A 12,807-nucleotide genomic window follows, 5' to 3' on the forward strand; every position below is an offset into this window, starting at 1 on the left:
GGAATATCCATTGCAGTGTGCAGCCTAGTTTTATTTACACCATCCCAGCAGCTATCTTAGAAATATAACTTTGCTCTGTGCTTCTCCCAGCATGCACTTCGTAGCCTATAGGCTATGGATAATTTGATTGAGACCACACTAAATATTGATATTGCACGCCCAGCGGAGAATTAGAGATGAGGGGCAGCATCGGGCACACATTGATATATAGCCTAATTTGCAACCAATTCTAAAAACACAGAAATATTGAAATTTAATCAATTACAAATTACTGTCCATTCGGAAAGTATTCAGACCCACATTTTGTTACATTACAGCCTTATTCTAAAATTGATTCAATAAATAAAAATCCTCAATCTACACACAATACCCCATAATGACAAAGTGAAAACAGACTTGCACTGTACATTACCCTCCCCTGGACTATATTTAAAAAAATACTAAACCCTCCCCTTGACTGCAATTTAAAAAGCATGACCCTCCCCCATTTTCCTCCAGGTAACCATTCTGTAAATTCCGATCCGTCCCTGGCTAGCTAATATTCCAGAAGTTATGAGTATTTATTCTGAAGTGAATGGGAAAACAAACTTGTTTTTTTAAATTGCAATTTGATATACATTTTAGTAGTTGATACAAGTATTATATGTATCAGTTAATACAAAAAGAAATTGAACAAACGTTTGTGCCCCGATGTCAATTGGATCTAGTAAAAATGGAAACGCCATTGTCCAAACACCGCGTGCAAATGCTTAAATACATTTTCATTTGTACAGATGAAACTTCCAAAGTCAAATCTTCAAAATAAAAGCCCTAGAATCTTCAAAATAAAAGGCCCCAAATAAAAAAGCCCTAGGATTCAAAGACAGACAAAATCCTGTTTTTCTGAAGAATACATTAATGAGAGGTATCACTTCTCATCTCATTGTATAGTATACCTGGTGGATCTGTTGGCACCGTCATTGAGCAACAATACACTCCGCAGCTGTGGGCTTACAGTAATGCAAACATTGGTTAAAAAAAAATTGCGTGTGGAGAATTTATGCAGTCCGTGACGCAGAAAACTTGAGCAAATACGGAGTATACTTCGCACTGGCAAGAATTCTCCTTGATTTCGGGAAGTTCATTGGTCATTTGCGCTCAACAAGAAATGTCATTGTTTTTATAGAATAGCAGGTGATGTATTCTTTCATAGTAAGGTTAGGCCAATGCTTTTGGTAGTAAGTTAAACTGTAAACTAGCTAAATAATTATTAACACCAGGACTACCTAATGCTACGCTAGGGGTTAGGGTTAAGTTTAGGAGTTAGGTTAAAGGGTTAAGGTTATGGGAAGGGTTAGCTAACATGCTAAGTAGTTGCAAAGTAGCTAAAAAGTAGTAAGTAGTTGAAAAGTTGCTAAAATTGTCCGAGATTAGATTTGCACTCGCAACCTTTGGGTTGCTAGACGTTCGCGTTATACGCCCACCCATCCATGCTCCTTTCGTTTTTCACTTAAGTAACCATGTCTTATGTAACCATACCAAACGTAACATATCATACTAACTGGAGTGTCTCGGATTTACGTCCAGAATAATACGAAACGCTCCGAGACCAGGTTGGATTTCACAAATCAGAGAATTTCGCAGCATAAATGTGCAGGTATTATTGGGGAAGCTGTAAATGCTATGCTCTTAACTGTGCCAAATAAATGAAACATTTTTAAATATATTCCAAGAGCAAATCTCATGTGAAAATGAAAACTCACTGCATGTAAATATTTTCCAGATTGTTTGTGATTTGCAATGTCTCCAAGAGAGTACACTGTCCCATCAGTTTCAGCAAGGTGGCATCAACATTGCACAACCACAATGAAAAAGGTTACAATTTCCTACAAGTTCTATTTCAGCATGTCTCTCTTACCTCCCCTACTTTTCAGGTTGTTTTGATGGCCGTCTTGTGTCTGACAATGAGTATCCCCGTCTTCCATTCATGATGACGTCATACCTGTATCCTAAACCAGGCGCAGAGAGCTGCTTCAACGAGGCACTGTACGAGAAAAAAGCATGCATTAAGACAACATTCACCACGTTAAGGGCCCGGTTTAGTTGTTTGAAGGGTCTCCAGAGCGTGTGACATAGTAGTGGCATGCAAGGTCCTTCATAACATTGCCATCATTCGTAAGGAGGCACCACCCTGTATCAATTGGATGCCCTGCAAAAACCCAGTGCCTGTTCACTGTGATCACCAAGATGGTACAAGTGTTATGACAATTTCACCCCAGAAAGCCAAGAGGGTAAGAGAGGACTCGCGCCCTTAAGTGACTGAACCAAAATGAGTGACTACAGACACTGCAGCAATATGCTCTCCAGAGATCAGTAAATTATATCGGAAGAAGGAATCTGTTGACAAATGTTTATTTGAAAAAGGAACATTTATTCAAAAAGTGAAGCTCGAAGATTGCAATAACTGTACATAAGCATGATTAATTGAAGTTCCTTGTGGTTCATGACTGAGAAGAAAAGAGAAACATGTAAACTGTATGAGCAAAGGTTGACAGATTAAAATGTAATGAATAATTCCTAAATTGGTTAAATTAGAAACATGAGAACTGGTTGTTGAAGTGATGTGGAAAGTTAATAAACATTCTGAACGGCTATCCAGTTAGTTTCCCCAATCTTGGGCCTTGAATACCACCAAGTTTGACTTACTGTTCATACAAAGCTCTTAGCTGATTATTTATTTAACCGTCCTCCTACAATTCTACCAACATGATACTGCTTTTGTGATATGACATCCTATAAACATCAAGTTTAACTAATTTAAGTGAAACTTACATTTAATTGTTTCTCAAGTAATTTCATCTCCAAGGTCATCTTTTGCATCTTTAATTTCCTGTAGTTGATCTCCTGTTGCAAGTATTTCATATACAAGTCCTTCACATTGACATTTGAGGGCTTTCTTGGTTTGTCCCCCTGGAAAACATTGACATTTAAAACAAATGCATACTTTTTATTGTTTAACGGCTCCCATTTCACTAATTTTCTCAGTACATTGTATTCTTAATGTAGAAATATCAGGCCTTATATGGCAAGCACTTTTTTAACCACTTATCATTGAGTGAGTAATAATTTTCCCTCTCTGTCCCATGTTTTGGAAGTGGATGGGGTGGCCTCAGGCGTGGTCTCGTTTATGCCTGGACCCTATGAGGTGTAATGTTTAGGCCATTATCTTTATCCATGAGGTCTGATTACTGATTAGGCCACTTCCAGAATACTTTTTCACTTTCAATGATAATGTATACATCAAATTAATTAATTTAACAAATTACACTAACATCTTCCAACCGCACAAATCTCTTCTAAAAAAAAACATATTAGGCCTACCTCATGTGTAGAGGATTCTGACGTGATTTCTTCTGCATTGTCAATGTATACGACTGGTACCTAAAACATACAGCAGTCCAATTAACAAAAGTACTGTAGGCTAAGTAACCACTGCTTTAATGTTTTCTATAGCTTTTCATAACTCACATTATTCAAAGACATTTCAGACCCAGATTCTGCTGCTGTCTCCTCTGATGTCATGTGGTTTGCTAGCACTGCAAAAGCATAATGCTCTTGTTAAAACCATGGTGAGGTCCATGCCAGATCTAATAAAAGACGCAGAGATGATCCCAAAGGGTCAGACTTGCCTCTCACAAAGTTTGAGCTGGAGCGTGTTGACTCGAGCTTTGTGGATGAGGTTTCTGCTGTCATACAGTCTATAGTGTAACAGAACTTTTGGGTTTCAGCCATCAGTTCTTCTGCAGCAGAAAAGCCAGGTTGCAGTGGGCCTTCCCTGGTCATCTGCCTCTCTGCTTTTTTGGCTGGAATCAGAGATTACATTGTAAATCTGTATCTTGACAAACCGTCACAGTGGAGAGTTAGGGGCACTGACAGTGCAACTCACCTGTTTGTACCATATTCTTATATTTCACCTTGACCTGCAGCCAACTTCGTTTTACTCCAGATGGATTAACCCTGTCATGTAGATAAAATAGTTGAATCAGAATCAATGAGAACAACATCTTCTCTATACATACATATCTAAAAACAGTGGCTTGTTTACTTTTTTCATGATGAGTGTCTAACTTTCCTCTCCATGGCACTGTTTGACTGAAGTTGCAATACGGTAGAAAAATACAAAGCTATAGGTTCATATCGTGCAATTTGCAAATGATAACTATGGATGGGGGGCACGCAAGTAGGCTATCTTTAGAATATAAAGGTTAGTTAGCTGTTCGAAGATGCTGGTCAGACAGCTAGCTAGCTAGCTATAGTTGCTATCAGGAACTACAAAGCCATTCAAAATGTAGCCAACTACTGAACATAGAGTAACAAGCTAGAAGCAGCTAGCTAGCTAGACAGCCCACTTCTTTACCCAGAGCTACAGTATTAACCAACCAATGCACCACTAGCTAGCTAGCGTAACATTCGTTACTGGGGCTAACTTGCCACACTCAGTGGGTACTGTACACTGTCTATATGGCAGCTACTTACGCGTTGACTGAATCGGCAATTTTCTGCCATGCTTCCCGTCTAGCTTTGCCAGCAGCAGTTGTATTATTTTTGTGATAGAAAATATGTTTTAGGTCGTCAAACCGCTGAAGTATAACTTGCTGCTCTGCAGCACTGAAAAAGGCCGCCCTTTCTCCCTTTTCCATTTTTAAATCACCTGGTGTGATCGTTGTCATGGTTACCCCTCTTCTTTTTTCTTCTTCTTTTTTCAAAGATCCTTGGGACGTCCTTACCCTAAACCACTACCCATAACCCTTACCTTAACCATTTTAAATGTAAACTTCAATGGGGTAGGGCTTCCCAATAATTATTATGACCACGCTATGGAGAGGGGAGACTCTCGCGATGTTGTTCTCTGCCCCACACAAGTGTCACCGTACTCGTTTGAATTCGGTAATGCCGATGTGCCAACTTCTGTCTGTAGCGTCCGAACCGTTTGAGCTACAAACTAATATGATCCACAAGCGTAATGGGACTCGTTCGTCTGAAGGTAACCCATAGAAACGAATGGAAATATTTCATGAGCTGTCTTGTGTATTATTCAATGGGTTTCTATAGTAGTAAAGGCCAAGTTCAATATTGTATCAAATAATTTGTTTAGATTTTTTTGATAACTAAAGGGGTCCTAAAATTGATCCCTAGTATGACCATCTTATCTACCTACCTACCTACCTACCTACCTACCTACCTACCTACCTACCTACCTACCTACCTACCTACCTACCTACCTACTACCTACCGACCGACCGACCGACCGACCGACCGACCGACCGACCGACCTATCTATCTATCTATCTATCTATCTATCTATCTATCTATCTATCTATCTATCTATCTATCTATCTATCTATCTATCTATCTATCTATCTATCTATCTATCTATCTATCTATCTATCTATCTATCTATCTATCTATCTATCTATCTATCTATCTATCTATCTATCTATCTATCTATCTATCTATCTATCTATCTATCTATCTATCTATCTATCTATCTATCTATCTATCTATCTATCTATCTATCTATCTATCTATCTATCTATCTATCTATCTATCTATCTATCTATCTATCTATATCTATCTATCTACTTCACATGGAGCCAGCTGTCCTTCATACAATTAGCTGACAACCTAAGACAGGGACTGGCTTTGGGACTCCTTGGGTTCTCGAGAGCTAGTGCCATGGTCTTTATACCTCCATATTTACCCATCTTTTTCCCATGCATCGCCTGCATTACTTATTGACATTCCTCTGCGAACCCAGGAGAAACCCCCAAAGAAAAGCAGAGGAGACAATGGCAAGGATCTGAACGGGTCTCTCAGATCTAAACCAGCACGGGTCTGTTTGGGTCTGTTTTCCACGCTCCTTTTCGGAACGGGTTCGTTTGGAACGGGTCTCCATTTAAAAAATAAAAATCTGCATATCGGGTCGGGTGGGAAAGCCACGGATCCATTTCCAACTTTTTGGACCCATGAAGACCTCTAACTCCCAAGGTAGGAAGAAACCTTGGAAGAAACCAGACTCCTCTTGGCTGGGTAGAAGGTCAGAGTGTATGACCATCTATGCTGGTGTGTGCGTTGCATATTCTCTCCACAAACTCTGGTAAAGTAACAGAAGCTTTGCACTTTCACTTTCAGTAAAATGTTGCGCCATTTTAATTTCAGTTGCCACTCTTTTGTCTTTGTTTGTCTTTTGTATGTCATTGCATTTTTGTGACCATCGTGATATATTGTTTTCACTCCGTCCTCACCATGTCATGCTTTTTTGGCACATTATTTCCTGTTGGTTTGCAGACAAGCCTACTTCTCCTCCAGTGGCCTTGGGCTCTCATGCACCTAGGTGCCAGGGTTATTCAAGAACACCGTTAACTTGAACCCTGTGTTTAGAAACATTCTGGAATCAGGAAACACATATGAATGCTGTTATCATTTGTGGAGGGATGAGTACCTGGTCCCCATTGGCTCTGTGCAGTGGCGATTTTAGCATGTTAATCTAGGTGGGGCAAACAAACAAAAAACTGTGGGATGCATGCCAGCAAAGCCACTACACGACACTAAACAATACATTAATTGCACTATAACGGTGACAAACAGTGCCCACAAACTGTTAGGGCCTACATAAAGATGTCCCAACAGCAGTCCCAACAGCAGTCTGGGAACTCTGAAAAAAACAAGGTCAAATCATGATGACGTCAGTGATCTTCAGGTCGTAGCACTAGAAAGAGGGCCGAGTTCCGGATTTACAATTCCGAGTTGGATGACCGTTCAAAGCGTATTTTCCCAGTCGGAGTGCATTTTTCCCGAGTTCCCAGTTGTCTTGAACTCACTGAAGTCAGATTTCGCAGTTCCGAGTTAACAGTTGTTTTGAGCGCGGCACAAATCATGCTTCATTGACAGCATGGCCAATGTTGAATGTTTATCATTTTAAACATGGAGAAGAGACCCTTAATCCCAGACTTGGGACCACACAGCCACTCCACTGAATAGCAGGCTAGTGATTGCTTTGCAATGCATGCAGTTAGCCACTGATTCCTTCCAAACCACTCATTGTTGAATTTGCGATTTCCAACTTGTTGTGTAATGTTTATGTCCAATGATGAGCACCGATACGTTTTATCCATAATTTCTCTTCATTATTTCTCTTCATATGACAAGGATTAAAAAGGATTTGCCAGTAGATTGACGACTTGATTCATGATGATGACTGCTAGCTAATATTTTGAAAGTATGATGTTGACATGATCAGTCCAATCAAAGCTACTGTAGGTATAACGTGATTTGACGTCATTTTATCTGTTGCCAATGACCTTGAGCCTTCTTGGATGGGCACTTCTAATGTAACTCTATGGCAGCACCCAAGGGGCTTGAATTTTCTAGCTCTACCCTTAGACTTGGTGGTGACGTGGTGTCCCCATGAGTGACAGAACACTGAGCCAATCACGGTGCAACTAGAAAACATTACCAACACCTACGCTCCGTATTTTCCGCTGGCTGCCCCACCACCACAGAAAGCACTGAGCTAGGCTGAAACACCTGCATTTTGGAGCTGCCTTACTCAAGAAAGCAAAAAAGCGGCTTTATTAACTCAATTACTTTTTTTTCTTCTTTTTTTTACATTGTTTGCAAACTGATATGTGACACGTATTAATGCCAAAATAACATGCAAAACAGGCAAGCAAAAAAAATATATACATATATATATTTGCCCCACCTGCCGTGAATGACGGGTCGCCACTGGCCCTGTGGATCCCAGTGGTAATGTGTTGCTACCTGCATCATCCAAAGTAATGTTGTTCTCCTTTTTTTCCGGGAGCAGTCGCATTAAGAAGTTACGGTCCTTCCTGGTAAAGAACAGTCTGTGGATTCACTCTACCTATGAATCTGTTTTTAATGATTATCTCAGTGTATTTAACACACTCTCTTCTCACTTAGCTCAGGTTGCTGTGTAGCAGTCCAAAGTGAACGTCCATTCAGTAACAAGGAGAATGTGAGGGGACGTATTTTGACATTCAGGGTTATGCATGGTTAACTTACATCCACATGCAAATGTTATTGTTTCTTCTACAATATACTTTATTTCAATTCTGTCATCAGTCAGAGATTAAACCTCTCAATGGCATAAATGATTATGTTTTAGCAACAGCTCAGTGCCGTGTGGCTTATTCAACTATGGCCACTAGATGACAGTATAGGATTGCTAAAGTTTCTCCACCTCTGTTGTGGATGTGTTTTTGAGGAGTTATGCGTTCTCTGTATCTCACCTGAATTACAATGACTGCATTGCTGTGGTTTCCCCTATGTTTAGATGGCCCCAGGAAAAGAATGCAGAGCAAGCCAGAGTGTTTTATGCCTATTCCAGACTCTCAGGCTCTGTCGTAGCCGGCCGCGACCGGGAGACCCATGGGGCGGTGCACAATTGGCCCAGCGTTGTCCAGGATAGGGGAGGGAATGGCCGGCAGGGATGTAGCTCAGTTGGTAGAGAATGGTGTTTGCAACGCCAGGGTTTTGGGTTTGATTCCCACGGGGGGCCAGTATGAAAAATATAAATAATGTATGCACTCACTAACTGTAAGTGGCTCTGGATAAGAGCGTCTGCTAAAAATGCCTTCGGGAGTCCCATCTACCCTGCATCTCCCCCCTAACCCAGCACTCTCCAGGGGATGCAGATGGATTCATGGAAATCCTGGAGCAGGAAGCTGATGAGATGTTTGGATCTCATAGACTGATGTCTTCACCTCTTGTCACATTGTGTTAATCTATGTCACTGAATGGATCATGCAACGAGGTCTGCACCAGTGTGAATCCTGTACCTGTATTCAATGCATGGTTCAATCTCGGTTGCTACATCTTTGAATAATGTTTCCCCAGATCTTCTTCCTTTTTTTCTGTCTTCCTACGTGACTCCCTCCTTTTACCCCAGTTTTCCATTACTGTCATCATGTCATGTAGCATGGCACAGTTGCTGTCTGAACCCCTCATGAACCAGGAAGTAGATCTCTCCTCTGTTAGTATCTTCTTCTTCCATCATCACTTGCAGTTGGTTTGAACATTGCTGCGGTGCAAGGAGTAACAAGACATATTCCTTCACAAGGTATCAGTGTGTCGTCGGGGGGCGCTGTCTCTTCTGCTCCCCCTCCATGCCAGAGTGGTTGACACGTCCGGTGAAACGCTCCTCCACCTCCCCCTCCACAGCCAACACCCGGCCACATAAACGACACTGCACCTTCTCTGCCATCTCTGAGGTGGGCCAGGGAGAGAGAGAGACCAAGGTGCTGGAGTCAACAATGAGAGGATGGTAAGGGTGGGTCAGGAGTGCTACACTGTATATTGGTAGATGAGGAGTGTTGTGAAGTTAGGGGGTTGTTTCTCTTCTGACTAGTATTCATACTCTCAGTAACAGCACCTGCAGAAGAGGACACACTCTCTGTGTGAGGTGGAACAACAGCTAGGTGGGGATGGTATCAATGCAGAACTCATTGGAGACTTCAGCAAGGTAGTATATTGAGACTCCAACTAGTTAACAATAGTAAACAGTTTCACAATCACAATTACATGGTCCTGTAAATTAAAATGACCGTTGCATTTTAGGTGCATGCCCTACCGACTGTGACAGGGAGACATCAAGGCTTGAAGTACATCACAGTTGACACAGTAAGTGTAATGAGATGTAGTGCTGTTCCTAACATAGTGCATGTTACATTTGCAGGAAGATACATTATATCAAAAAATGCTTAATTCTCTCATTGTCCCAGATGAGTGCTCTTCTGGAAGGGAAGTTCAGCTGCTTGGTTGAGTATTTTTCCGTGGTGGACTGCTGTTATCCATATGAGTATCAGGGAGGATACATTAAGGTGATAGATCAACAGAATAATTCCCTGGACAGTGCAATCTTTGTTTATATCAATGTGGAGTGTGAACCGAGTGTGTTCGTCTGAGTTAGTGTTATCCCTCTCATCACCTGCAGGGGGCTCTAAGCATGCCCAACACAGACGAGGCAGTGGATCATCTACAGTCCCAGAGGCTAAAAGCCCACTCTCCTGATAAGAGGCTTGTGTTGGTGCTGCACTGTGAATTCTCCTCCGAAAGAGTACCCAGAACGTGAGACATGCATACCTTTTCATCACGTCGACCTGTGTGTGTTTTCGTGTTTGTGTGTGTGTGTGTGTGTGTGTGTGTGTGTGTGTGTGTGTGTCAAATCTGCAGAATGCTTATTATCTGCTTCATACTCCTGACCAGAAATGTGTTTTTTCTGCATGTATTCCATTTGAGATTAAGTCCCTCCTCATGAGAGCGTGTTTCTCTCATTCTGTAGGTGTCGCCTCCTGCGCAGTGTGGACCGCAGCATGAGCAAGTACCCAGCCCTGCACTACCCTGAGCTCTACATCCTGAAGGGTGGCTACAGAGACTTCTATCCCTCTCACATAGACTCTGGGCTGTTGGGCTAGGCTGTGATCAGTTTATTTCTCACTCCCCTGGTCTCCTCTGTGTCTGTCAGGAGCACTGTGAGCCCCAGTCCTACTGCCCCATGCACCACGAGGGCCACAGGGAGGAGCTGCTGCTGTGCTGCACACACAGCCGAGCCTCTGCTTAGGAGCGCCACAGATGCCACCACATCCAAACTCTTGTCAAACTCAAACACTGAGCCAGTCGTGTCGGGGAAGAAGTCCAGGAGAAGAACAGCCACTCAGAGGGACAGCTGAGTCCAAACGGTGACCTAGAGATTGTCAGATTAATTATCCTACAGTCACAAGAACCTACTTGACTATGTGATAACAAACTGCCCTTTTGTTGTGTTTGTTAGCTTTCCAAATGGAAGCCTTTTTCACATGCTGCCATGGAAACTATGCACTATGGCGATGTTCACTGCTGCCTTTGTCCATTTTGTTTGGATGGCCGTGAATTTTAATAACAAACACTGTCCACTCATATTTATTACTGCCTGCCAGTTGAACAGGATGTGTAATCAATTCATTCCACTGTAGTGTCTTTTAATTACAGTAGAGGTCGCAGGTTAATGGCTTTCATTTTTCAGCTTTTCAAATTGCTTTAATGTAATTTCCACATTGCAGAGCAGAAAATGGTGGCATTATTTCCAGTGTCAATCATGAATGTATGTTTTTATTATTAATGGAAATCATGACTTCATTTCAGCTCTTCTGAATACCACAGTTTTTTAACCAGAGTGAATGACCTTGCAGTTTAGGTTGAATAGTTTTTAATGTTTTGATTATATCAGGGACCTGCACATGAATTAATGCATTAAGTATGACATTTATAATAAAAAAACACACAAACAAACGTAACTCTTATTTTAATTATATTATTTCAATGGGTATCATATGGTCCATGGACAGTAAAACCAAAACATTAAGGAGAAAAATCTTTAGAAGTATTTTTTATTTGGCTTGTCCTTGTGAATATCCTTAGTCCTTATCCCTGCAACAGGTGTGTCTAGTTTGCAGCTGTGATTCCTCCCCCAACACAGCTGGGTTAACTCTATCCCCCTCGCTGTTAAAAAGCCCCCCTCTTCTTTGCACAGCAGCTGTAATTGCGGAACAACTGTGGGATTTCACAGGCCCCAAAAAGTGGTATCCGACTATACTGAAAGCAGATAGGGTGGGAATGGCCGTGGTTCAGACTTCAGACCTTTCCCAGGAGGAAGGAAGTGGTACTGGCTGACTGTTGCAGTGGAGGGCCTTTTGCAGACAGTTTTGATGGGTTTTTAACATATGGGGCAGCCTACATACTCATATCCCTGACTGCATCCAAAAGTCACTGGCAGCAACAACCCAGAGTCCCAGGCAAGGCCATGAGAGGACGGGGCATGTTGAGTGGGGAGATAAGGGCATTGTTGGAGATAGGGGTGAATTAAGAGATCACATGATATCATATCAACCTCTATGTCCAAGTGGAGGTCTCAAATTGCAGTTTTCAAAAGCCACTTGCTCAAAAAAATCATCCTGTATGCTACCATGACTGTATGTGTCTAATAATGCTTTCTGGTGCAGTGTAATGTTTGGAATATACAGGCTGTTCCACTGAGCCAATGGATTTTGAGAGTTCCTTAATCCCTGCTCCTCAGGTCATGCAGTCCAGAGTGGAGCAGTAACGGGAGGGAAAGTGAAATGATCAATTCCATCTTATTTATAAATGGCATTATTAGAGTGGCGATGATGGAGAGATTAGTTATTGTCTGTCAACGCAATATGCAGGAAGCCCAGGTGCAAAAGCCCAACTGCTAACAGTGAGAGGAAATCCAACCTAATAGCTGACTAAAATTTGCAGTCCAGTTATTTTCTGCAAAGTCAAATGACATTTCAGAAAGAAAGTATTCACACCCCTTGACTTTTTACAAATGTTGTTGTGTTTCAGCCAGAATTGAAAATTGATTAAATTGAGATTTTGTGTCACTGGACACACAATACCCCATAATGTCAAAGTGGAATTGTGTTTTTAGAAATGTTTACAAATTAATTAAAAATGAAAAGCTGAAATGTCTTGAGTCAATTCAACCCCTTTGTTATGGCATGCCTAAATAAGTTCAGGAGTAAAAATTTGCTTAACAAGTCACATTAGAAGTTGCATGGACTCTGTGTGCAATAATAGTGTTTAACATGATTTTTTTAATGACTACCTCATCTCTGTACCGCACACATACAAGTATCTGTAAGGTCCCTCAGTCGAGCAGTGAATTGCAAACACAGATTCAACCACAAAGACCAGGCATCCTTCCTAACTCAGTTGCCGGAAAGGAAGGAAACCGCTCAGGGATTT

General features: G+C 41.6%; 1 protein-coding gene across 1 annotated transcript; it reads left to right on the plus strand.

Moving 5' to 3' along the window:
* Positions 1-9,170: 9,170 nt before the first annotated feature.
* On the plus strand, positions 9,171-10,733 carry LOC311143157 (M-phase inducer phosphatase 1-B-like; the record flags this gene model as incomplete). Its single annotated transcript, XM_084178947.1, has 7 exons — positions 9,171-9,275; positions 9,434-9,526; positions 9,622-9,684; positions 9,786-9,884; positions 9,998-10,131; positions 10,346-10,468; positions 10,529-10,733. 7 exons carry the CDS (start codon positions 9,171-9,173, stop codon positions 10,731-10,733), a joined length of 822 nt encoding a protein of 273 aa, XP_084035073.1.
* Positions 10,734-12,807: the final 2,074 nt, after the last annotated feature.

The sequence above is a fragment of the Coregonus lavaretus genome, assembly GCF_964263955.1.
Source record: "Coregonus lavaretus genome assembly, chromosome: 15".
In the NCBI taxonomy this organism is placed as follows: Eukaryota; Metazoa; Chordata; class Actinopteri; order Salmoniformes; family Salmonidae; genus Coregonus; species Coregonus lavaretus.